The sequence below is a fragment of the Coregonus clupeaformis genome, chromosome 28 (assembly GCF_020615455.1).
Source record: "Coregonus clupeaformis isolate EN_2021a chromosome 28, ASM2061545v1, whole genome shotgun sequence".
Lineage (NCBI taxonomy): Eukaryota > Metazoa > Chordata > Actinopteri > Salmoniformes > Salmonidae > Coregonus > Coregonus clupeaformis.
Window position 1 is genome coordinate 2,966,253 of NC_059219.1, and position 28,000 is coordinate 2,994,252.

The window sequence follows — 28,000 nt, forward strand, 5'->3', positions numbered from 1 at the left end:
TGCATTCCTTATGTCAAAGGAGATTACTGAGGTTGATCTTAGAAATTATTGATGGACAGGATATATGACTTGGGGGTAAAGAGTAATAACATCAAAGAAAGGGAGTGCCCATGGAGGTTTACCAGATGTAACAGAGTGTATATAAGCTGAGGGATCTCTTTGTTCTGGAGTTGGAAGATGGCAGAGGCAGGGCTATGTCCTTCGTCTGTTATAACTAACCATGGTACCATATTAAATACTAATATGAACTCCAGCAAAAGTGTCTAAGTACATCCTTACATTCTTAATCACTTGATACCCTAGAAACTCATCATAACAGTACGTTTGACTGGAGGCAGTGAGGATGGATACCATTGCTGTGCTGTATAACCCTAAAGCTATAGCTTCTTGTTCCCAGCTATGCATCTTCAACACAACATCTGGTAATTGTCTTTTAAATTGATGCGATTTCTCGCCTTCTGCAAGAAATACTGCAGTCACTCACGGCTGTCAGTTTGCTTACAAAATAAATGCAATCACTGTTGGTAGATTACATGGTTCAGTTGGTAGCTTAAATGCCATAGGTCAAGCAATCAAATCTGGTTACTATAGAAGGGATTTGGGTTTGTGGGCGGTTCTCTCTGGGTCTGCCCACCTCCTGATTGGCTCTATGTGGACCAGGGCTGCATCCGTCATCACTTTCATCCAGGACTCCATGTCTTTGGCCGTGTCTGTGCAGAAGTAGTAGGTCCTCATGTTGGAGTGGGTCGCCTAGCAGGGAGAGAGAGAGAGAGAGAGAGAGAGAGAGAGAGAGAGAGAGAGAGAGAGAGAGAGAGAGAGAGAGAGAGAGAGAGAGAGAGAGAGGGAGAGGGAGAGGGAGAGGGAGAGGGAGAGGGAGAGGGAGAGGGAGAGGGAGAGGGAGAGAGAGAGAGAGAGAGAGAGGGAGAGGGAGAGGGAGAGGGAGAGGGAGAGGGAGAGGGAGAGGGAGAGAGAGAGGGAGAGGGAGACAGAGACAGAGACAGAGAGAGAGAGAGAGAGAGAGAGAGAGAGAGAGAGAGAGAGAGAGAGAGAGAGAGAGAGACACAGAGAGAGACACAGAGAGAGAGCGGAAAGAGAGAGAGAGAGAGAGAGAGAGAGAGAGAGAGAGAGAGAGAGAGAGAGAGAGAGAGAGAGAGAGAGAGAGAGAGAGAGAGTTTGTAAGACAGAGGAGTGTGAGGGAGGTAAGTGGGTGACCTTGGCAAGACTGCAGGGAGTGTTTACATCACCTTCTTTGGAAGAGGTGTGTGTGTGTGCACACGCGCCTGTGTGTCTGAGCGTGAATGTGTAGCTAACTTTAGGCTGTGTAGCTAACTTTAATTACCTATGCTAGGGCTTGGGACCATAAATATGAGCGACAGGGAGACACTCCAAGCTGAGTACTACTCTTGTTTCCTGCTGCAGAGGCAGAGAACTGGCACTAAGGCTGTGTCCCAATTGGCACCCTATTCCCTGTATAGTGCACTACTTTCGACCAGGGCCGGTGTACTATATAGGGAATAGGGTGCCATTTGGGACGCACCCTGACACACAGCAGAGGAGAGGACAGATAGTAGGGGATGTGTGGGAGTAGCGAACGGACGGGTTTGTTACTGTGTTATAGATGGTGTCAATGTGTAGGAGTGAATCAGTGCTTACAGTGATGACTTGTGTGAAAGGGTATGTGAGGCTAACATGCTCAGAAGGTGGATATAGCATTGTGTCTGTCTTTCAGTATCTTCTCTTCTTCTTTTCTCTCTGTCCATCTTGCTCCTATTGCCTACCGAGACTAGAAAATAATTTGACTTTATCACGGATCTACGCATAAAGAGCTCTCCATATTCAAAAGCATTTTCAGACATTCTCTGAAAGGAAAGACCAAAAGCGAAGAGAAGTGTGTGTGTTTACACTAGAAAGCAGCATAGCGCGGTGAAACATCGGAAGCCATTCCAATTCAATGGAAGGAAAGAGAGAGAAGCGGAGTGGGCGGGGAGACCAATCGAAGTACATCATAGCTTCCTATCCCTACTGAATTGTCTGACAATGGCTGTTGATACATGGCACTACAATAACTGACTACAAAAGCAATAACTCTGCTGTGGTAGATAGTGGAAAGACGAGCTTCCGCATAGCCTACTACTGTCACAGTTGGGTTATAGGTGCCGGTTTGGAGAAAAGTTAGGTTCAGACACTTTCTATACAGATATCCACACATTATACAATCCGACGGACAAGGAGTTAAGGATTATAGACTTGCCTTCAGTAACAGGATTTTCGGAAACAAGTACCCCCCTAAACATTTTTCCCCAAGTTATTTTTCGGGCTCCGCATTGCAACCACCTAGGACGTCCACGTGCGGCGTCCTTTATAGGACTGTGTGTGTACAGTACTGACCTTGAAGGCGTATTTCCTGCTGATGTGGTCGTCGACAGACAGCATGGAGATGTGGAAGCTGGGCAGCAGGATACTACCCAGGATGCCCTCCTCCTTCTCATCTACAGGACAGAGAAGAAGAATAGTCAGATATGGTTTATAATGTTGATACAGGCTTTGGAATAGTACATTATGGTCCATCTGGTGGGGGAAAGTCGGGAGAGATCAGAGGAGGGGAACTATCAGCATTATAACAGGACAGTGGACACAGGATGTATTGGACACAAAATGTGTCAGAACTTCGTAGGCACCTTGATCTTTGGTCTGGGTGTGCTAACCGTCTCAGATAGGATCATTTAAGCTGGAGTTTATCAAAGCATGGCAGGGAGGGTAGAGCATGGCGGGACGTTCACTTTCTTTCTTCACTAAGAACCACCAAATCCCAGGCTTAGAGCATGTTACACAGTAGGAAGAACAAAACCGTTTCTCCTCGGGCCGCTTTGCCAATCATCTATCATTTCGCAGTCAAATTGAAACCTAACAGTGCAACCTGGTAAACAAACACACTAACTTGGGTGTGATAGCATTCAACAGCGATACTACTGCATCAAAGACAGACGCGTAAACAACGATGGAATCAATCCCTCTACTGCTCAGTGTGATGAGGTGGTGTTGAAGGAGTCAGGCGCTGGAGGGTAAATCACAGAATAACAGGCTTTCATCCGCAAAATACAGGTTTACGCAGAACTGCGTCAAAAACACTCCAGGAAACAAAACAGGTGCACTGGAAAACACAAGGCACACAGGAAAATACTCCCGTCGAACAAAATACACGAGCTCCACCGAGCTTCACTAACCTTCACAATAAACAATCACCCACAAGGACAAGGGGGCAGAGGGAACACTTATACACAGACTAATTAGGGGATTAGAACCAGGTGTGTGTGATAACGAGACAAGACAATTGTGATGATGATTGGGGCGGCAGTGGTTAGTACTCCGGTGACGACGAACGCCGAAGCTTGCCCGAACAAGGTGGGGAGGCAGCCTCGGCCGAAGTCGTGACACTCAGAGCATTACGTATAGCTGGGTTGTTTAATGCCTACAGTGTGTTGTAACACACCATCTGTAGAGTGCAGCATGACTGCAGCAAAACCAACAGAGCCCAAACCCAGCTTCAGGGTTTACTTTAAACAGGCAAGTACAGCAGAATTCCCTGCAGCACTCCATCCCTGCGTCTGCCTATCTCCCTCTACTGCTGCTGCATTATTAACTGAGGGGAGAGGGAGAGACAGAGAAGATGAAATGAGAACGCAGCACCTCCTTCTTCTGAAAGCAGCACTTCCTTCTTCTTCTGAAAGCAGCTCCTCTACCCACATGTACATACTGTATTACCTCAATGACCTACCTCGTACCCCTGCACATTGACTCTATATAGCCTCATTATTGTTACTATTTCCTTTTTATTTAGCAAATATTGTCTTACTTATTAACTGCACTGTTGGGAATGGGCTCGTAAGTAAGCATTGCACTATCAAGTCTACTACACCTGCTGTATTCGGCGCATGTGAACAACAAGATTTTATTTGAATGGGGTTTTCACTAGATTCTACAAAGAAGAAGCAAGGTGACCTTAACCTTTAACTGATGTGTTGATATGATTTGATTTGATCATTATGTGGCGACAGAGCTCCTGACCAGATCAGAACCATCAGTCAATCGGACAGGGTCATTCACATTCCCCCAACACCCTCTTTCATTCCTGCCTTCAGATAGACACAATTCCTAGTCAAAACCTTACCTCTGAAAACTCATTGACAGACAGCACTTAACTTAAAATGAAGTGAGTGAAGAAGATAAGAGAGTGAGAGAGAGATAGATGTTGTTATCAGAAAGCATAGCACTTCAACACTCTTAAGAACTCTTCTCTCGTCTCTTGGTTTGCAATAAACAGGAAACTTCCCCTCTGGGCATGTCATGAAAGAGCTAGCTGATTGCACTCCGGGACCGTTTAATTGAACAATTTATGGAAATGAAACTCTCTGGAACCTGGGAGAATTGGGGTATGTCTACGTCTGCAGCAAATACGTTTGCACTTTACTGCTAGCTATCATGCACCTGGTGGATGTCCTATACTCAAACTTTGACCGTGTGTTGTGTTTTGAGTGTGTGTGTGTGTATGTGTCTCACCTCTGTAGTAAAACAGGCACATGTCAGACAGCACAAACCACCTCTTCTTCCATAGCTTCATCCCTGTGCTGTCCTACAGGGAAACAGAAGATAGGAGACATCAGTCAGATCAAAATATTTGGTAGTAGCTCTTCCTTGCCCTCTGATAAGCTAGGTGAGACTTTTGACAATTGCCATATTGCTTACATCTATTCAAGTATTTGCTATCAGATCTAGTGCATAGAGCAGTGTTCCTCAATCCTGGTCCTGGATCCCTATAGGCTGCCCTTGCTTTTCATCTAGACCTACCTTGATTGGTTGAATTAGGTGCGTAAGTAGAGCTAGGGTAGAACAAAATCCTGCTGTCCCTCCGGATCTGAGTGGCCAACCCCAAGACTGTCACGGAGTTCAGGAAGCTACGTACACACTCCCTCTGATCCCAGACGGTTTAATTAACCACAGCTATCTCCTCCCACTGAAGCAAATTGGCCCTCTTTATCTCTTAATAACTCCCAGACAAGTTTCCCCTTTCTGTTTTTATAGCTGTGTGTGTGTGTGTGTGTGTGTGTGTGTGTGTGTGTGTGTGTGTGTGTGTGTGTGTGTGTGTGCATGCTTTAGTCAGCTTTACTCTCTAGATAATGTGCTCCATACTTTTCTCTGTAACAATAATGGCTTCTCTTCCAACGTCACCTTTCTTTTTATTCATAACATAAATAATTGTTTTGTTGTTTTTATTTTCTTCATAGTCAGCTTCTTTTGATGCATGATTAGGAGTACAAAGGCATAAAAGAAAAGCCTTGCCATCTTAAATAAAATATTTATCCTTTAAGAGAAGGCTTTGGTTGTCAGGTTTGAGAAGGAGAAAAGGCAAGTCTTTCGAGAGAGAATCAATGCAGCTTTTAAAGGGGAATTCAGCATTGTAGAGAGGGAAGGATATAGGAGAAAGGTTATTGACAACAGTTCAACTCTAGTTGGAAACTGAGTGATGCTAATGTTGATTGTTCTTAATGAGTGAGTGAATGAGTGTGTGGGTGGGTGGGTGCTAGGGGATCTTAAGACACATTGACAAATTGACCCACAGCCAGAGCTTGGGGAGTGAGAGGAAATGCTAAAGTTGCACTGTACGAGTCAAAAAATAATGAGCAAAATAGCTCAGCCACCACAAGGTTGGTCGAGCTAGTCTGTAAAGTGACCTGATTAATCGAGAGATAGAGATAGAGAGAGAAAGAAAGGAGAGAAATGTACATCCAATCAAGGATGATTGTCACTTTGCTTGAGGGACCAGGCCACCTTATCAGAAATAACTAAAACAAAGGACTCAGGCTATTTAAATGAGAATGACAAAATGATGCATCAACATTTAGATTGAATACAATTGCCAGATAACAAGAGATGAGGTCAAACTCTCCCCAAAACCAATCTGATTTAAATTCACTGTCTGGGAATACAGATTCAAAGTGAATGTGTCTCTTTCTGAATGTGAATGAGGATGTCCCTGTTAGATAGATAACTGGATAACATAACAGACGTGTGTGTGTGTGTGTGTGATGCTACACAGCTGACCGCTGCTGCTGAAGAGATCTGCATGTGTCCATTATTGCAGCTGTAATTAAACCCCTATGAGTTTGTCGAGTTCCCTTTGAGTGTCTGTGTGCGTGTTTGTGTGTGTACACGTGTGTGTGCATGTGCAGGTGGCTAGTCACACAGACTCTCTCAACAACCCGCTGCGGAAGGCTGTGTAGGCTGCACACCCACACCCACTCATCGCCATACATACTGCAATTAGCCATTTGATTTGCTCAGGTTCTGCTATTCTGTAGACCATTTTGAGAGTAAATTGCAATGAAGAAGTAATTTAGTCAAGTTCTTCTATACTGGGAAATACAAACGATGTACAACTTTCCAATACCTGTTTGTAAAGCCAGTTGCTCTTGACCGCCGGGGCATTGGGGTTCCTCTTAATAGAGTTGGACCTCTTGCCGAAGTTATGGACCTTTTTGGAAGACCTCGAAGGCTGAAAATGTAAATGGACAAATCGTCAGTATACTGTATGTAAATGCCGTGAAAAAGTATTTGCCCTCTTTCTGATTTTCTTCATTTTTGATACTGAATGTTATCAGATCTTACATTTACAGTTTAGCCATTTAGCAGACACTCATATCCAGAGCGACTTACAGTTAAGTGAGTGCATACATTTTCATCCTTTTTAAGTAAATACCTGCAGTCAACTTGCACAATACATTAGTAAATGATTAGGAGATAAAGAAAACCGCGTTCTTCATTTCACATCATTTTTCATTATGAAGCTTACCAGTAGTTCCCAGTCACATAGTAGTTCCCAGTCAAGAGACCGGAGCCTTGAGTCACTCACTGTTGTGCAGCACGTGGCAGGTGATCTAGTTACAGTATGTAATTCATAACTAAATGTTTGCCAGCTAGATATCTTATAACAAATAAGTTAACTGTCAAAAATGTGCTAATGCTCTGCAGTTGTCCATTTGATTTGCTAATTTAGTAGCTAGTTAGCTATCTAGATAAATGGTTAGCTTCTTCCAAAATCAAGCTTCACTTGGTAACAGCAGAGAATCCCCTCCTTGTGCGTGCAGCAAACTGTGAGTAGTATTTCTGAGTTACTTGTATAACTTTATGAGCAGGGATGTCTGTACTACAAGTAGTTTAGGTCAGAGAGTGTATAACATTTTCGCAATGCACTCATTAGCATTTAGTTAGCATTCTCTATGGGGCTTTACATTTACTTGTAAGCATTGCTAACCTCCGGATTACTGAGGCCCAGTGGGGTTTGAAAATAGCGGCCCTTGTGTCCAGTGCCGGTATTACCGATTATACCGGTATGGGACAAGGTAGGTATGAAGGTATGACAATCTGGATACCGTCTAAGCCTACTTAAGAGATCTGTGACAAGGGGTAGCCTTAATACTCATGCTTACACACTTCAACCAAAACCTAATATTAGATAAAGGGAACTAGAGTTTACAAATAACAAATTTATGCAACACCCAATTCCCCTATGTGAAAAAGTAATTGCCCCCTTACACTTAATAACTGGTTGTGCCACCTCAGCTGCAATGACTGCAAGCAAATGCTTCCTGTAGTTGTTGATCAGTCTCTCAAATCGCTGTGGAGGAATTTTGGCCCACTCTTGCATGCAGAACATCTTTAACTCAGAGACATTTGTGGGTTTTCAAGCATGAACTGCTTGTTTCAAGTCCTGCTGCAACATCTCAATAGGGATTAGGTCAGGACTTTGACTAGGCCGTTCCAAAACTTCTAATTAGTTTCTTTTTAACCATTTTTATGTAGCCCTGTTTGTGTGTTTTGGATCATTGTCTTGCTGCATGACCCAGCTGTGCTTCTGTAATGGGTCCCATTACGTCTGGCGAAAACCAAACACTGCATTCCACAGTAAGAACCTCATACCAACGGTCAAGCATGGTGGTGGTAGTGTGATGGTTTGGGAATGCTTTGCTGCCTCAGGACCTGGAAGACTTGCCTTAATAGAAGGAACCATGAATTCAGCTCTGTATCAGAGAATTCTACAGGAGAATGTCAGGCCATCCGTCTGTGAACTGAAGCTGAAGCGCAGCTGGGTCATGCAGCAAGACAATGATCCAAAACACACAATCAAGTCTACATGAAAAGGGTTAAAAAGCAACACATTTGAAGGGTTGTAATGGTTTAGTCAAATTCCAGACCTAATCCCAATTGAGATGTTGTTTAAATAAATTCCACAAATTATATTTTAAGAAGGCACACATGTTAATTGCAATGCACTCCAGGTGACTAACGCATGAAGCTGGTTGAGAGAATGCCAAGAGTGTGCAAAGCTGTCATCAAGGCAAAGGGTGGCTATTTGAAGAATCTCAAATATAAAATATATTTGGATTTGTTTAACACTTTTTTGGTTACTACATGATTCCATATGTGTTATTTCATAGGTTTGATGTCTTCACTACTATTCTACAATGTAAAAAATAATAAAAATAAAGAAAAACCCTTGAATGAGTAGGTGTGTCCAAACTTTTGACTGGTACTGTATACAAATATATTTCTGAAGATGCATAATTAGAGGAGGAGTTACAAATTCATTCAAAATATCCTCCTCCGTCAGTAAATATAGGTGAAGACGGTTAACATGCATTTGGCTCTTTGGTGTTAATAAACAAATAAAGATAAAAAGCAACAGAAGGAAGAGGTACAGTATTCACCTCATTAAACTATCCCATTCTACAAGAACATCTTTACTGAGAGAGGGAGAGAGAGAGAGACAGATACAGAGAGAGACAGATACACAGAGAGAGAGAGAAAGAGAGAGCGAGAGAAAGAGAGAGAGCGAGAGAAAGAGAGAGAGCAAGAGAGAGACTAATTTACAGCATGCTAGAACCTTCTATCCATCCCTACAGCAGCAGAGCATAGTGCTAGAGTAAACTGGACCCACAATAGAGTTCCACAGTGTGTCATAATCCCCATAAAACCTAGCAGTCAAACAGGGTAATGGTTCCAATCCAGATCATCATGGTATTTGTAGTTGGGGGGTTAATCCAGGCGAATATATTGATAAAAATCACCTTGTCCGAGAGAGATTTACATGGTTATCAAAACGTCACGCCAGGGTAAGCCTACACGAAACACAGCCCTTATTTTAAGTGTTTCTAAAATCCCCGATGGGGAAAAATGAATGGTGGAAAAATTATTGGAACCATTTCCTGTTTGACCGCTAAATTTTCTGGGTATTATGACACCTCCACTGTGGGGCTCTATGGTAACTCATCAATAATTACAGCTCATTAATAAATACAGGCCACCACGCTATACTTTTGGTCAGTGTAAGCAGAAGTAAAACATAAATAATTCATGAAAGCATGCTTTTCATTTGATCAAAGCGTGCATATTCATTCACTGGTCTATTAAGCATTTATAAACTGACACGCTGTACAATAAAATCTCTTGGTGACCATTCTAGAATTGTAACTCTCTGTGATAGGGCTGGGATAATCCAGCACATATTATCTAATGTAGAGTCCCTGTTCTGATTCTCTCTGTGGACTAATACAGTTCTCACAACATTGAACTAATGGAGAAAATGGGAGAGATCCACAAGACTCCTCTTAACATCCCAGAACTCGGACCTCTATCTCGCCTCTCACAGGCCCCTATTAGCCAAGTCACTCTTGATACAGTACATTAATCCAACCCTGTCCTTGTAAATGCACCATAATTGCATAACATCCAATATGGTGGCATCCATGTGCTCTTTAGGAACCACCAACTTCTAATCCTCTCAGATCTATACTAGTGCTTAGGGCATGGGTCTAGTGGTCTATTTGGGGTTGGGTGTACAGGCCGACATGGAGCTCTCACCCGAGTGGCAGGGCTGCTGCCAGGGTAGGTGCTGTAGTCTGACCCTCCTGTGTAGTTAGACGCCTCGCTCATGGTGCTCATCGGGCGCTCCTTCTTCACTCCGTCACTCTCCTCTGATGGAGCCTGCTCTGGAGCCTTAGGCCTGGATATATATGTGTGAGAGAGAGAGAGAGAGAGAGAGAGAGAGAGAGAGAAGGGGGGGAGTTGATAGAGGAGAGCGAGTTAGAATGTGAGAGAGAGAGAGAGAGAGAGAGAGAGAGAGAGAGAGAGAGAGAGAGAGAGAGAGAGAGAGAGAGAGAGAGAGAGAGAGAGAGAGAGAGAGAGAGAGAGAGAGAGAGAGAGAGAGAGAGAGAGAGAGAGAGAGAGAGAGAGAGAGAGAGAGAGAGAGAGAGAGAGAGAGAGAGAGAGAGAGAGAGAGAGAGAGAGAGAGAGAGAGAGAGAGAGAGAGAGAGAGAGAGAGAGAGAGAGAGAGAGAGAGAGAGAGAGAGAGAGAGAGAGAAATGCAGGAGGAAATGAGAAAAACAACCAGAAGACTACACAAATGAGGCTGGGACTCAACTTCAATCTGTCGGATTAATGGGCGGGTTAAGAGGCGAAGCGGTGCAGCTGTGTGTATGTGTGTGTGACACTGATTGCTCTGCGAATGAGCTGCCTAACGGCCAAGCCTGTATAGCTCTATCGGTTCGGCAGTTTAAACTCCAACCACAATGAGAGCCCATCTCTGTTAGAGCCAAACCCTGCCCTTAGAGAGAGCGAGAGAGAGGAGGCGAAAAGAGGAGAGGCAGGCCCCATAAATCAAACCAATTACTCACTGTGTCACCGCTGATATATTCCTCCAAGTCGGACAACTTTAAATCGCCTGACAACTTTGCCTGACAAACTGAACGGCCTCAACGTGTATGTCCCAGTCTAGTGGAAGGACAATACCAAATGCAGGAAAGTTCAAGGTCCCCCAGGCTAAACTACCCAGCACCATAAAGGATTTAACGCTTATAACAACGGTAGCAAAAAGTAAGCTAAACTCACCTATTAATCTTCCTATTTGCAGAGTTGATACATCTAGAGTTGTATTCAGATCAGTATTGTCTCTGAGCAGTGGCCTAAATTCTGTGGTTCCAGGGGAGTGCTGATGTGACTGTGTGGGGAAATGACAGAATCTGGAGCGTGGAGGGGGGGTAGAGAGAATATCTGTATCGGTCTGTCAGAGATAATAAAGCTGGGTTTTAGGTCACCACCTCACAGGAACAAACACCTTGTACGTGAGGGTACACTGCTGATTTCAGCTCTGGTAACAGATACGGTATGAAAATCTACTCCACCGTCTTCTCCCCTCTCCTCTCCTGCCAGCTATCATTCCATGCAGTATGACAAATATGATCCTACAATTTCGGTTACCCCATTCCTCTCCTCTACTGTAATCTTCACCTCTCCTCTCTTCTTTCCTCCCCTCTCCAACCCTCCATATAAACAGGTCAGCCTGTATGTCCATCACTGAGCCTGTGATATGATTGGATCATGTATATTATGCTTGCGTGCAGGGACATTGCAGGACTGGTCAGACAGGACAGGAGGTTATAACAGGATTGTTATGACAGGTATGTCAATGTGACATAGACATGTGAACGTAGGGGCATTGTTACTTCACAGATACACATCAGTTCAACTTAGTGTTAAAAAAACAAAGGCCACAAATAGGATAGCAATGACTGCTGTTCAATTACACACAATGATACATACATACTTAAAAATACACTGAATGTACAAAACATTACGAACACCTTCCTAATGCTGAGTTGCACCCCCTTTTGCCCTCAGAACAGCCCCAATTCGTCAGGGCAATGAATCTACAAGGTGTTGAAAGCGTTCCACAGGGATGACTCCAATGCTCTGCACAGTTGTGTCAAGTTGGCTGGATGTCCTTTGGGTGGTGGACCATTCTTGATACACACGGGAAACTGTTGAGTGTGAAAAACCCAGCAGCGTTGCAGTTCTTGACACACTCAAACCGATGCACCTGGCACCTACTACCATACCCCGTTCAAAGGCACTTAAATATTTTGTCTTGCCCATTCACGCTCTGAATGGCACACATACACAATCCATGTCTAAATTGTCTCAAGGCTTAAAAACACTTCTTTAACCTGTCTCCTCCCCTTCATCTACACTGATTGAAGTGGATTTAACAAGTGACACCAATAAGGGATCATAGCTTTCACCTGGATTCACCTGGTCAGTCTGTCATAGAAAGATATACACTCAGTGTATATCAACATTAAAAACCAATTTATAGTGAAGTGCTAGATAGATATATAGACGTCATTATCTTCAAAGTGGATCATTATCTTCACAGCCCATTTCACTGGATTAACCTCGATTGTGGCTTTAAATTCCTTTATACAACGCATGCCCGGGGTATTTCCTAAATGCTTGTCAAATTATGTTACTGTGAGCTGGTGAACCGTGCGTGACCTTCCAAGCCACATGGATTATCATGAGTTAATTCAATCATTTCAGAGAGAATGAGGGAATGAGGGATATTAACAGATATTACATTACACTCTTCTCAGCTGAGCTTGGAAAGTCTCCAACTCCAACACTTGTCTCCAATCAAGGCTTTCAAGCATTTCCACGTGCGTCAGAGACAGGCCCAGTGAATAGGTCTGTGAATTGCGGGGCAACTGACTCCTGTATGAGTGGATGCCATCAGTCCTGGTGACAACATCAATAGAATTGAAGAGTGACTCATTCAAATCATGCTTAGATCATACACTCTTACAATCGGCTATCACTCTTTTTCTGTCACTTTTCTCTCTCTTTTTCCCTTTCCATAGATCTGTTTGTTCTCTTTTTCCTCCCTCTATCTCTCCCATGTCTTTCTCCCATTATCTCTCTCTCTCGCTGTCTGTATGGCTCCACCTTCCTCTCCTTCTCCCTCCCACACCCTCTCCATCTCTTCTTCTCTCCTCTCGGTTACCTCTGCCAGTAGAGATCCCTAGCAGTAAACCGGCGTATGACCTTTCTGAGAAGCCCTGTCGACCCACCCAGCCAGGCTCCCAGATCATCACAGATCACACCGTCTCTTCCTCATGATCAATGGACCGTGTGTGTGTTAGTGTGTCAGCAGGGAGGATGAGAGAAGAAAAGCAAGATGGAGGTTACAGAACATGCCTTAGAAGTGAACCACAAGAAGCATTTCTTAAAGCTGCATTGTAGTTGTGACGTGGTTGTGTTGTGAGATACTGGAGCAGTTTGTTACTGTCCGAAATACCTGGGTTCAAATAGTATTGGTTTTCTTTCAAATACTAGTTTCTGTCTGGAGAATCAAATGGACAGAGTTTTGCACCTCTGTGACAATTCCATTGTGCCAAGCAAGCTCAATCAATGATTTAGTATTTGAATGAAAACAAATACTATTTGAACTCAGGTCTGCGGTCTGTCTATGCAGGGTCTGTTTAGCTAAATAACTAGTGACTGTCAGTCTGTGAACAGTGAGGATATCATTATCTGAGAGGTAATGGTAGAGCCCGTTGAGAGGAACAATTATATAATTTGATTCAGGCTTGGAGACATTTATTTTACACGTTGCGCTCACACACACACACAAGATATAGTCGTTTCGTGATGGGAGCTAAGGTACATTTTTCTATTAAGTATGCTTGAAGACAAATCGTATGGCACAAATAAATCTTGCAAGTCTTAGCATTAGCAATGCATAGCAGGATATCAGGCAATCCAACACACAGCACGCACAGCCTACAGTTAGTAGTAGGACGGACTTAATGAGACAGAGATATAGGCAGGACTTCCAGAGAGATGAATTAGCTGGGGTTCTCCACAGAAAGACAGATGAAGAGGCTTACGCTTAATATCAAGTTAGAGCAAAGCATCCATCCAGCCCACAGCAATGTATACTATATTACCTGTTTGATACAGGGTCTGTAACCGGGTCTGTAACCGGGTCTGTAACCGGGGTGACCGGGTCTGTAACCGGGGTGACCGGGTCTGTAACAGGGTTGGCTGTAACAGGGTTGGCTGTAACAGGGTTGGCTGTAACAGGGTTGACCGTAAGAGGATCTGTAACGGGGTGGACAAGCTTTGCAGAAGTCACGCTAGAAAACAAAAAGGGAAGGAAACAAATTGAACTGAATTAAATAATAATATCAAACGATATAACCTGAAAATATCAAACATATGATAAACTAATTATCTGTAATCATGACATTTAACAAATAAACAATCACATCAAACTTTAATGAAATTATAATTGTAGTCTTCAGGGTTGTGTTTAGGCCAGACTGTACTGTAGATGCTTTTCACTGAATATCCATTGTGAAGAGAACATTACAATTGCATTCATATATGCCATTTAGCAGACACTTTTATCCAAAGCAACTTACAGTCACGCGTACATAATTTGTTTTATGTACGGGTGGTCCCGGGAATTTAACCCACTATCCTGGTGTTACAAGCACTGTGCTCTACCAACTGTGCTACAGAGGACCATTGTGGTTTATCTCACATAAGCCCATTACCTAGCGCTAATTGACTGTCCCCCTCTAGGCTACTGGCAGCTCTGTACTGTAATTAAGGGTATGGGTTTGTTGGGAGGACAGTCCCTTCTCCTTGCCTACTTCCTACCACCAGTCTCTCTCTTCCTGTGCCATTGAAGGACGCCCCCTGCGTAGCCCTAGCTTTAGGGCTTCTTCCCTTGCTTGCTCACAGTTGGATGCCAGGCAGCGTTAAAATATATAATCATAATATGGTAATTTTGCAGATGCTTTTATCCAACGCCACTTACAGTTAACACATAGTGAGCGTGGCCCATGAGGTTATCAAATCTAGTATTCAGGAGAATTGCACATCAGAAAGCTGACTCCCACCTAGCACCAAATTCAGTGGTCCTTTCTCATTTTGTCTTGAAGCCAGACAGGTTTCATATCAACAGCTCTGATGGCAACACCATCATCAGTTTAATAGCAACCCAGGCTGCCATCTTCCTTTAGCATGCAGCATATGTGCTATGATATCAATATCAGTTTCCCTACAGAGTAAAACTAGCTGATTGCTGTCCAGCCCCTTCCTCCCCTCAAACCTAACTGCAGTTTGGTCTAGCATTCAAATGTGGCAACGGTAAACATTCTCTGTGAATGAATGCATATTTTTCAGAGGGGGAAGATAGGGGAGAAAGAAGAGGGAGGGAAGGAAGAGAGGATGATGGACAGGGATGGAGCACGAGAAAAAAATAGGGCAGAGAAGAGGGAAGAGAGAGAAAGAAAGACGATAGGGAAGAAAGAGAACCAGGAAGTAGAGAGTGAAAAGAGGAGTGTAGAAGAATGTACCGTGCCTTCAGAAAGTTTTCATACCCCTTGACTTATTCCACATTTAGAGCCAGAATAAAATATAAATACAATTGTTATCAGAAATGTTTGCTAATTTATTGAAAATGAAATACAGAAATAGATAATTTACATAAGCATTCACCCCCCGAGTCAATACTTTGTAGAAGCACCTTTGGCAGCGATTACAGCTGTGTGTCTTTCTGGGTAAGTTTTAAGTCTCTTTCCACTATTGGATTGTGCAACATTTGTCCATTATTCTTATCAAAATTCGTCATGCTCTGTCAAATTAGTTTATGATCACTGCTAGACAACCATTTTCTGGTCTGGCCATAGATATTCAAGTAGATTTAAGTCAAAACTGTAACTTGGCCACTCAGGAACATTCATTGTCTTCTTGGTAAGCATCTTCAGTGTAGATTTGGCCCTGTGTTTTAGGTTATTGTCTTGCTGAAAGGTGAATTAATGTCCCAGTGGCTGGTGGAACGCAGACGGAACCAGATTTGTTAGGGTGTTGCCTGTGCTTAGCTCCATTCCGTTTCTTTTTTATTCTGAAAAACTCCCCAGTCCTTAACGATTACAAGCATACCCAAAACATGATGCAGCCACCACAATGCTTGTAAATATGGATTTGCCCAAAACATAACACTTCGTATTCAGGTTAAAAAGTTAATTGCTTTGCCACATTTTTTGCAGTATTACTTTAGTGCCTTGTTGCAAACAGGATGCATGTTTTGGAATATTTGTATTCTGTACAGGTTTCCTTCTTTTCACTCTGTCAATTATGTTAGTATTGTGGCGCAACTACAATGTTGTTCATCCATCCTCAGTTTTCTCCTATCACAGCCATTATAATCTGTAACTGTTTTAAAGTTAACATTGGTCTCATGGTGAAATCCCTGAGCGGTTTCCTTCCTCTCCGGCAACTGAGTTAGGAAGGATGCCTGTATCTTTGTAGAGAATGGGTGTATTGATACACCATTCAAGTACAGTGGGGAAAAAAAGTATTTAGTCAGCCACCAATTGTGCAAGTTCTCCCACTTAAAAAGATGAGAGAGGCCTGTAATTTTCATCATAGTAACGATAACTATGACAGACAAATTGAGAAAAAAAAATCCAGAAAATCACATTGTAGGATTTTTAATGAATTTATTTGCAAATTATGGTGGAAAATAAGTATTTGGTCACCTACAAACAAGCAAGATTTCTGGCTCTCACAGACCTGTAACTTCTTCTTTAAGAGGCTCCTCTGTCCTCCACTCGTTACCTGTATTAATGGCACCTGTTTGAACTTGTTATCAGTATAAAAGACACCTGTCCACAACCTCAAACAGTCACACTCCAAACTCCACTATGGCCAAGACCAAAGAGCTGTCAAAGGACACCAGAAACAAAATTGTAGACCTGCACCAGGCTGGGAAGACTGAATCTCAATAGGTAAGCAGCTTGGTTTGAAGAAATCAACTGTGGGGAGCAATTATTAGGAAATGGAAGACATACAAGACCACTGATAACTCTCCCTCGATCTGGGGCTCCACGCATAAGATCTCACCCCGTGGGGTCAAAATGATCACAAGAACGGTGAGCAAAAATCCCAGAACCACACGGGGGGACCTAGTGAATGACCTGCAGAGAGCTGGGACCAAAGTAACAAAGCCTACCATCAGTAACACACTACGCCCGCCAGGGACTCAAATCCTGCAGTGCCAAGCATGTGTCCCCCTGCTTAAGCCAGTACATGTCCAGAGCCCGTCTGAAGTTTGCTAGAGTGCATTTGGATGATCCAGAAGAGGATTGGGAGAATGTCATATGGTCAGATGAAACCAAAATGGAATCTTTCGGTAAAAACTCAACTCGTCGTGTTTGGAGGACAAAGAATGCTGAGTTGCAATCAAAGAAACACCAACCTACTGTGAAGCATGGGGGTGGAAACATCATGCTTTGGGGCTGTTTTTCTGCAAAGGGACCAGGACGACTGATCGTGTAAAGGAAAGGAATGAATGGGGCCATGTATGCGTGAGATTTTTGAGTGAAAACCTCCTTCCATCAGCAAGGGGCATTGAAGATTAAATGTGGCTGGGTCTTTCAGCATGACAATGATCCCCAACACACCGCCCGGGCAATGAAGGAGTGGCTTACGGCGAAACATTTCAGGGTCCTGGGTAGCCTAGCCAGTCTCCAGATCTCAACCCCATAGAAAATCTTTGGAGGGAGTTGAAAGTCCGTGTTGCCCAGCGACAGCCCCAAAACATCAATGCTCTAGAGGAGATCTGCATGGAGGAATGGACCAAAATACCAGCAACAGTGTGTGAGAAAACCTTGTGAAGACTTACAGAAAACGTTTGACCTGTGTCATTGCCAACAAAGGGTATATAACAAAGTATTGAGAAACTTTTTGTTATTGACCAAATACTTATTTTACACCATAATTTGCAAATAAATTCATTAAAAATCCTACAATGTGATTTTCTGGATTTTTTTCCATTTTGTCAGTCATAGTTGACGTTACCTATGATGAAAAGTCAGCCTCTCTCATCTTTTTAAGTGGGAGAACTTGCACAAATGGTGGCTGACTAAATACTTTTTTCCCCACTGTATAATTAATAACTTCACCATACTCAAAGGGATACTCAATTTCTGCTTTTAAAGTGTTTACTAATCTACCAATAGGTGCCCTTCTTTGCGAGGCATTGGAAAACTTCCCTGGTCTTTGTGGTTGAATCTGTGTTTGAAATTCACTGCTCAACTGAGGGACCTTACATATAATTGTATGTGTGGGGTACAGAGATTACATTTACATTACATTTTAGTCATTTAGCAGACGAGGTAGTCATTCAAAATCATGCTACACACTATTATTGCACACAGAGTGAGTCCATGCAACGTATTATGTGACTTGTTAAGCACATTTTTACTCCTTAACATATTTAGGCATCCCATAACCAAGGGGTTGAATACTTATTGACTCAAGACATTTCAGCTTTTCATTTGTAAACATAATTTCACTTTGACATGATGGGTTATTGTGTGTAGGCCTGTGACAAAAAATCTAAATGTAATGCATTTTAAATTCAGGCTGTAACACAACAAAATGTAGAAAAGTCAAGGGGTGTGAATACTTTCTGAAGACACTGTAAATGCTGCTGTGATGGATGATGAAAGCAAGGCCTCTCCTTTAGGCCCAGGGTCATTGTAGAGGTGGAGGACATTTGAAATCTAATTCTAAGTGCTGAATAAGTTATGTTAAGAAACACAAGGCCATTAAAGTTGCAATATGCAGAAATCGTTCCGCCATTTCCTGGTTGCTAAAACTCGAATGGTTCGCCTAATTTCAGTTTATGTGACAAAATAAGCTAGTATAGTGTAGAGAATCATTGTACCATCTAAATTGCTGTGAAATATATTTTCCATATCTAAAAATAGTTGTTTCAGCGTTTTGAAGCTGGTGTACATAACTGAAAGTAAAAGACGCAAAAACAAAAACTTAAGAACGAGAAGCATAGAAATAGCGCACATAAAACAGATATACCGCTTCTTAGACTTGCTTTCAAGTAGAATGATAGATCTATAACTCACATTTCTATGTTAATTTGGTCAGGTCACCCAAAAAGTGACATGTTGCCACTTTAAGACTCCATTAAAGAGTGGAAGACATCAAAGTTGGGGAAAAATAGGAAACTTGAAAATATTGTGAAAGGGTATAAACTAATGAGCTAAGAAGTTAACTTTTGTATACTTTCTTTTGTCTGGATATTAGGCACACACAACACTAAGTGAAATTTCTGCGCTATAAAGTGGAGCTCAGTGGTTTGTGCCTGAGGTCTAAGGAGATTAAAGCAGAGGTTTTTCACACTGTAACTAACTCATTACAGGGTCTGGCTGGACCAGGAGCACTGATCCTATTGAGAAAGAGAGAGAGCGGGAGATGGAGAGGGAGAGAGCGAAGAAAGTTGGAGAGAGAGGGAGTATGGGTGTGGGAGGGACAAAGGGAGAGTTGAAGCATGAGGAGGACAGTGAAAGAGGGAGAGAGGAAGGGTGTGGGAATATGGGTGAGTCGGAGAGGCAGAGAGGGACTCTGGGCGATAAGTGGAAAGAGATTGAGAGAGAGGTAGATAGGGGGAGAGAGAGAGGATGTGTGTGTTGAAGAGGTGTAAGCTGTTTATCAATGAGGAGTGCACCATTAATCCACATTACACCCTCTATTAGGTCTGTAGGGAAGGTGGAGGTGTGTGAGTGAAAGGTTACATTTATCTGAAGTAGATTACTTATTATCCCCTATTCTCTTCTAAAACTTTCCTTTTCAGAGATTTTCAAAGATTCTTATACTAGAGTTTTATAAAAGGAGTTTTGACGTGTCAATCACCAGGGAGAACGGTGATAGTGTCGACCAGGATTCAGGGACAGTAGTTCAGTTCAACGAACACACTTCTTTCAAAATGCAGTGTTAAAGCAGAGGATACTCTATTCATTTTATCCCCTTCTATATACAGTATATTATTTATTACATCCTTTTATTTATTGCTGCATTAGTCTCTCATACAGTGAGGGGGAAAAAAGTATTTGATCCCCTGCTGATTTTGTACGTTTGCCCACTGACAAAGACATGATCAGTCTAGAATTTTAAATCGTAGGTTTATTTGAACAGTGAGAGACAGAATAACTAAAAAAAAATCCTAAGAAACGCATGTCAAAAATGTTATAAATTGATTTGCATTTTAATGAGGGAAATAAGTATTTGATCCCTCTGCAAAACATGACTTAGTACTTGATGGCAAAACCCTTGTTGGCAATCACAGAGGTCAGACGTTTCTTGTAGTTGGCTAACAGGTTTGCACACATCTCAGGAGGGATTTTGTTCCACTCCTCTTTGGAGATCTTCTCCAAGTCATTAAGGTTTCGAGGCTGACGTTTGGCAACTCGAACCTTCAGCTCCCTCCACAGATTTTCTATGGGATTAAGGTCTGGAGACTGGCTAGGCCACTCCAGGACCTTAATGTGCTTCTTCTTGAGCCACTCCTTTGTTGCCTTGGCCGTGTGTTTTGGGTCAGTGTCATGCTGGAATACCCATCCACGACCCATTTTCAATGCCCTGGCTGAGGGAAGGAGGTTCTCATCCAAGATTTGACGGTACATGGCCCCGTCCATCGTCCCTTTGATGCGGTGAAGTTGTCCTGTCCCCTTAGCAGAAAAACACCCCCAAAGCATAATGTTTCCACCTCCATGTTTGACGGTGGGGATGGTGTTCTTGGGATCATAGGCAGCATTCCTCCTCCTTCAAATACGGCGAGTTGAGTTGATGCCAAATAGCTCGATTTTGGTCTCATCTGACCACAACACTCTTACCCAGTTCTCCTCTGAATCATTCAGATGTTCATTGGCAAACTTCAGACTGCCCTGTATATGCGCTTTCTTGAGCAGGGGGACCTTGCGGTAGCTGCAGGATTTCAGTCCTTCACGGCGTAGTGTGTTACCAATTGTTTTCTTGGTGACTATGGTCCCAGCTGCCTTGAGATCATTGACAAGATCCTCCCATGTAGTTCTGGGCTGATTCCTCACCATTCTCATGATCATTGCAACTCCACGAGGTGAGATCTTGCATGGAGCCCCAGGCCGAGGGAGATTGACAGTTATTTTGTGTTTCTTCCATTTGCGAATAATCGCACCAACTTTTGTCACCTTCTCACCAAGCTGCTTGGTGATGGCCTTGTAGCCCATTCCAGCCTTGTGTAGGTCTACAATCTTGTCCCTGACATCCTTGGAGAGCTCTTTGGTCTTGGCCATGGTGGAGAGTTTGGAATCTGATTGATTGATTGCTTCTGTGGACAGGTGTCTTTTATACAGGTAACACACTGGGAGTGTGCTCCTAATCTCAGCTCGTTACCTGTATAAAAAGACACCTGGGAGCCAGAAATCTTTCTGATTGAGAGGGGGTCAAATACTTATTTCCCTCATTAAAATGAAAATCAATTTATAACATTTTTGACATGCGCTTTTCTGGATTTTTTTGTTGTTATTCTGTCTCTCACTGTTCAAATAAACCTACCATTAAAATTATAGACTGATCATTTCTTTGTCAGTGGGCAAACGTACAAAATCAGCAGGGGATCAAATACTTTTTTCCCCCACTGTATCCACTGTTATTTTAATATTGTTTTTACAATTTTAATTTATCTCTGAATTTTATTCAAGTCCATCTTGATTTTATATTTGCATAGAAACGTTTTGTGTGTTATCTTTTCTCACCCTTTTTATATTTTATTAGTTTGATTGATTTATAATACAGTCTTCAGACACACAGAGAGACTGAGTGACAAGGCCAGCCAATTAACATTGCTCTGTTATCCGCTCACGGCCGACGCTCGCTGGATAATCAGGATGTGAAGCTGTGTTTTTCCACTGGGAAGAACGAACACATCATTTGCTTTCTGTTGTTTGAAGTATTCTGTTCTGTCGTTCTCACAACGTGCAATGAGTTGAATAGAAAGTGGGTCTTTATTATGAAAAACCAACACATTCCGGCAGTCGAGGCTTGGTCAGTCCAAGGACCCTAATGAAGGGTGTTGGTGTCAAGTTGGTGTTTGAGATGAAAGAAACACTTTATACAAGTTGAATTTCCTTGATATGATGTAATAGTATCTTTTCCATTTTCGTTCTCGTGATCGAAGGTGACCCTCTTTGACACAAACCTTTTTGTCTGTCACCAATACACCTCAATCTGATATATTTGACTTTCTCACCTCAGTTCCAATTAACAGTTAACACACTGAGGAGAATATTTGCATACTATCCTCAGACACCTCATTGCGGTGCTAATAGCAGACCTGGGTTCAAATAGTATTTGAAATTATTTCAAATACTTTAGATGGGCTTGATTGCGCTTGCCTGCCGAATGGAACCAATGGAATACTCACAAAAGTCCAAACCATTCCCACCTGGCACTCCAGCTAGGCTAAAGCAAACACTAAAACTTGAAATATTTCAAATGGTATTTGAATCCAGGTGTGAGGAGGAGAGTATGACGGAGGGGATAATTGGGATGGGGTGCAGAGCAGAGTGGAGGGGGGTTGTCACTCAACGGCACAGCCAGGAAGGAAGCAACAGACTACAAATCTCCACAACACCTAACGTTCCATCCAGACCCAAATAGGATTCAAATTGAGTCATGACTGCATCTGAGATGGACCATATAATTGCCTAATTTCCTTGTTTTTGAGGTAAAGTGAGGAAATGGCTACCAGGCTTTAGCAATTTCTCAATCTCTCTCTTCTCTCTCTCCTTCCCTCTCTCTCCTTCCCTCTCTCTCCTTCCCTCTCTCTCCTTCCTTCCCTCTCTCTCCTTCCCTCTCTCTCTCCATCCCTCTCTCTCTCTCTCCGTCCCTCTCTCTCTCTCTCCGTCCCTCTCTCTCTCTCTGTCCCTCTCTCTCTCTGTCCCTCTCTCTCCGTCCCTCTCTCTCCGTCCCTCTCTCTCCGTCCCTCTCTCTCTGTCCCTCTCTCCGTCCCTCTCTCTCCGTCCCTCTCTCTCCGTCCCTCTCTCTCCGTCCCTCTCTCTCCGTCCCTCTCTCTCCGTCCCTCTCTCTCCGTCCCTCTCTCTCCGTCCCTCTCTCTCCGTCCCTCTCTCTCAGTCACTCTCTCTCCGTCACTCTTCATTCTCCACTATCACTACGGTGGTGGTTGGTCTTAAAAAAACATTATTTTGTCAATATTGTTTTAGTACTACCAAATTGTATATTGTACAGACTCTGGTTAGCTACCTAGCAGCTACCTAAGACGTAGCTGTCTGCAGGTCTGTTCATTCCTAGTCAGTGCAGGCTGGAGGTGGCAGGAGGAGGCTGAGAGACTCCATTCTCTGTCTGTTTGGAAGGCTAGAGTAAACAACTCTGGCTTCTCCACACACACACACATACATGCCCACACACACAGCGAGCTAGAAAAGGCAACCGGTATTGACTTTGCTGGAGGACAGCTTGCAGGGGAAGAAGAGAGAGGAGGGTGCGTTGGGTAACACTGTCTGTTCAGGTTGAGGATGTCTGGACAGCTCTGACAGGCCTCTGAGCCTGAACTCAGAGATGTACACACACATAAAGACCGACCTCTCTACTCCTCCTCCCTCGCTTCTCCTCCCTCCATCCTCTCTCTACCGTTGGTGTTTTGGAACGTGATTGGAGAAGTAGCAACGCTACCTTCCATTTCCAAATCCTCTCCAAATGTTCTGTAGTTGAGCCACGGCACAGTTGAACCAAACACACTCACGTTTTCCTTCAGATTAAGTTGAGCCACAGACAGGGAAGGTTAATGGTGAAGTAGCAACGCTGCCTTCCATTTCAAAAGTATCTGGTCTCGCTGAACTACAAGCAGTTAAACCCAAACCAAACTCACATTTCCCTGTGATTTCTTAATGGCTCTTTAGAAGAAGGGAGACAGAGGCATAGTTTCTCCATCTTATGAAGGGTGCTTTGTGTGAAGCGGAGGTCTGGTATTCCGGATCAGACATCACAAGACTCTTCAATGCCTCCAGGAGTACTCCATAAAAGCCATTCTTCTCACAGCGTCTCAGCTAATTTACAATGGCATAAAAGCTCAGCCTATGAATATATGCCATTGTGAATACATGCTCAACTACTGTATGAATACATCAAATGTATGTAAACACCACATAACCAATTTACTACAGCATTTAATACGTAATATACTGTGACATGATCTGACAGTAATGTGGGCCCTGAAGCATTACTGTAGGACAAAGCTGTGTGTTTTATACGTTTCATATGAACGTGACTTGTTAAAAACGTCCCTGTATTTCAACTCATACTTTGACATACTTCTTGTGCCATAAAGAATGGACACGATGCAGGGGTGAGACCAACCCAACATTATAGGTTCATGTGTATGCATATAAGTCCAGCTGTGGGTATGTCATTCCACTGGCATGTATGTTCCAGTCATTCCACTGGTCAGGGAGTGGGAGAGAAGAGACTTACTGTTCGTTGACGACAAAGATGCAGTTGTCTTGTGAAGGAAGACCAGAGACTGGATGCTTACAGGTCACCTTCCGCTCATTGTGACTGGAGAGCGAGAAAGAGAGAGAGAGAGGGGGGGGACAGGGAGAGAAAGGGATAAAGAGAGGGGAGGAGAGAGAGAGAGAGAGAGCACATTAGACCACCAAAATCATACATAGAAAACTTAATTAATAACAGCATTGTTAAACATCTTCCTCCACACAACACTAACCATATTACCCATTGTCAACCAGCCAATTGAGGAGCAGAAAGAAGATTAGGGTTAGTGTCCCTCTCCACACTACACAATGTCCTGTTGAATAACAACACACAGCAGACACAATGCCTACACACCTTGAGTGGGGGGTGGTGCTGAACTTCAGCATGGCAGCCTGTCTGTTTTCTAACCTGGGTAAAACACTGTTCTATACAGCACCATCTAACATAGTTCTTCCACTGACACTATCCTCTCTTCTCTCTCGTGAGGAACAGTAATCCAGCCCAGCCATGGATCTTCAACAATGCTGTAGAATACAAATGATTTACCCTCCCTAGAAGCCCCTAACTGCTCCAGTCATATGCCCTAGATCACAAGAGCACAGCTAACAGGCTGTTTCACAGCAAGTGGTGACTTATCTATAAATACAATTACAGCACCGCAGCCAGTCAGACAGAGACACACAGACAGAGAGAGAAAGAGAGACCTCTGTAGCCGGCCCTCTGTAAGACACAAGCAGCTTTTCACACAGAGTGGAGGGAGGGAGGCAGGGGAATGCTTAATTCTGATAAAGACTAGAGAGAACAGAGCTCTCTTTTTTTGCTCACACACAAAGAAGCAGGCATGCATGCATACACACACACACACACACACACACACTGAGGGTAGGAGGAAAGACTGTACAGACAGAAAATATGTCGGATGGATTAACCGAGAGAGTCATGAGACATTGTACACACAGCACAACCATGGTGAACGCATATTATGTACTGCATGTTTATCAATTGATTCACTCTGGGAGGTAGCAGTGTGGGCCCGGACCCACACACACACTGCATGATGCCACGGACCCACACACACACACACAGTATATGATATCCCTGCAGGCGTGCCAAGTGTCTCAGCTGGGCTGTAGTTAGCTAGGCTTGTGGCTGAAACACCTGCTTTCATGTGTCACTTGCTAAAATACCACTGCCACACACACACACACTGGCATTCTCCACAGCTGTAGGGCTTGCTGTAGATCTTGTGCAATACAACACACTTCAGTTAACTCAACACTGGAGGAGGAGGAGGAGGATAGTCTGGCCTGCAGGAGTCACAGATGGGGATGGAACACTCCTCTCTCTCTCTATGGATCTGTATCCTACTAAGGCCATGCCAGGGGGTCTGCTGGGCTAACCTACCCAGTGAAGCAGCAGTGTTCCTGGGCTTGGTCTCTGGACTGTGGCCCTGCTGGAGATGTTCCAGTCCTGACATCCAGGACACAGTCACAGCTGAGCCACAGAGACATGTAGCCTGTACTGTCTATTATTAACTGTCCACCATGTCTCCCATCTGTCACATAGAATCACAAAGCACAATCACTCAAAGCAACTACATGACGGGATCTGCTTTTATTCATGACTTCCTGGAGATTACCCAAGTGTGTGTGCGTGTGTGTGTGTGTGTGTCAAGGCTGCGGAGACACCACCAGGGGGTCTCAGAAGTGGTTCCACTTGGCCTTTTTTCACACTGCGAGTAACAAGAAATCAAGATGCCAATGTGGGAAATGATCAACAAAACAATGAAAGTGGTAGGATGACAATGATCATCAGTCAGAGAATGGAGCGACTGCATCCTCCATTGATCTCCAGTATCAGAGAGCAACATCCATTTCCACTGGTTAAAAGGAAAAGTAATAACGTCTTTCTAGCCTCTGAGGACAACTTATACACACTCACTGTCAGACTCAGTCGTGCTAAAAGTAATAACATATCATGAAATTACAACCTGGGGCTTGTCAATAAAGCAGCAACAGACTTCACAGCCTCTGAGCCAAAACCTAAACAAAAAATACTATCTCAGATTTTATGCACCACTTTCCCTCCCAGATACACGGATGTTATTATGTGTGATGTGGGGCAAGCCATGCCATAACTAGCCATAATTAGAATGACAGCTGGAGCAGCTTGTTGCACACCACACTACACTACTTAGAGGAGACAGAGGAGGCTGAGGCAGAGCGAGATGACGGTCACCTTGAATTACAGCCATTACATAAGTCTGAAGAGTACCTTTGTGTCCTCTTCATCGAGGCATCACATAACTGATTATCAACAGTGGCTGTACGTTTTACTCATTTTCTGACGATTGCAAGGTGAAACAACAAAAGGGTATGAAGTATTGAATTCTATTGAAATCTATTGAATAGCTTTTCTGTTACCCCCCAGAAAGAGGATGATCTATTTTCTTTAACATGTAAGAAACATTGAGTACAAGGACAGGAGCTGAATTGTAAACAGACAGGGAAATAAATCAAAGAGAGCAGTGTTTTATACCAAAGCAGTACGTCATCGCTTTCTTCTGAAATGTCATCATTTCTACTCTGGTGACTGTGGTCTGTTGCAGCGCTAGGTAGGTAGGTAAGGGCGGCAGGTAGCCTAGCGGTTAAGAGCTTGGGCCAGTAACCGGAAAGGTCACTGGTTCGAATCCCCAAGCCGACTAGGTGAAACATCTGTTGATGTGCCCTTGAGCAAGGCACTTAACCCTAATTGCTCCACAGTCGCTGTCAATAATGGCTGATCCCTGGCCGTGACACACCCCACTCTCCGAGGGTGTCTCAGGGGGAGTTGGGATATTCAAAAAACACATTTCCATTTCACACCTCCACTCGAACAGCAGTGAAACAGGACAAATATAAGCACCCCCTATTTGACCTTTGAGGTAGGTAGGCCATAAGGAACATACAGAGAATATTACACCACCTGTCAACTGGCTGTCCAACAGGAATCTGAAAACCTCAAGGGCATTTCATCTCAAAGAAAAACTCCTGGCCCTACCAATAACATATGGCTTCAAACTCTAAAACAGCCTGTGTTCAGTAGGGCATACTGTAGAAACGCATTTTGGAATGGAAAATCTGTGTTCTTATGGTACAAGTTCAGGTATTCCCTCCCTGTTTCAGAATGTTTCCTTCACAGTAAAATGCTGTATGGGAATGCTGTTTGCTGTCACGCTGAAGTCAACCCAGGTCTCAGTATGGCCTTTGATTAGTCTTCTCTGTGTTAGGCTAATTGTGCTTGGTAGGAGGGACCGAGAGAAATAACGTGTTTATTGGAAAACGCTGATGAAAATCAACAACCACTTCTTCCACCTCTCCATCCCTCCCTGCCGCCCGCTAACACGCAGCACAATATTACAAATCACCCTAATTGGCTGTAAACAAATTTTTCAAACGCCGGCCGCCAGCGATGATGGAGGGAGATTGGGAGAGAAAACAGAGAGAGAGCGAGAGAGACAGATGGAGAGAGATAGTCAGACCAGAGAGAGAGAGATAGAGACCGAGAGAGAAGAGATACAGGCTAAACAGAGAAAGAGTGTGGGAGAAGTAACCACCCAATAACAAAAGAAGGGGAGGAGGAGGAGGAAGTGAGTGGAGGAGAGGAAGGGAGGATGAGATGTCCTCCTGTAGCTCAGTTGGTAGAGCATGGCGCTTGCAACGCCAGGGTTGTGGGTTCGTTTCCCACGGGGGGACAGTATGAAAAATGTATGCAC

The 28,000-nt window shown here is 43.5% G+C and overlaps 1 protein-coding gene across 12 annotated transcripts in view; it reads right to left on the minus strand.

Annotated features, from left to right (window-relative positions):
• Positions 1-28,000, minus strand: part of LOC121543645 (pleckstrin homology domain-containing family A member 5) — a 154,702-nt gene that overhangs the window by 45,542 nt on the left and 81,160 nt on the right. For 11 of the 12 annotated variants that reach the window (XM_041853678.1, XM_045208478.1, XM_041853677.1 and 8 more), the window contains exons 4-10: positions 24,229-24,312; positions 13,836-14,024; positions 9,916-10,057; positions 6,446-6,550; positions 4,558-4,630; positions 2,389-2,489; positions 635-750 (exon numbers count right to left, since the gene is read on the minus strand). In XM_041853678.1, the coding sequence (XP_041709612.1) occupies positions 635-750; positions 2,389-2,489; positions 4,558-4,630; positions 6,446-6,550; positions 9,916-10,057; positions 13,836-14,024; positions 24,229-24,312 (810 nt within the window). The remainder of the gene's footprint in view (positions 1-634; positions 751-2,388; positions 2,490-4,557; positions 4,631-6,445; positions 6,551-9,915; positions 10,058-13,835; positions 14,025-24,228; positions 24,313-28,000) is intronic. The other variant, XM_045208475.1, reaches the window with a different exon arrangement.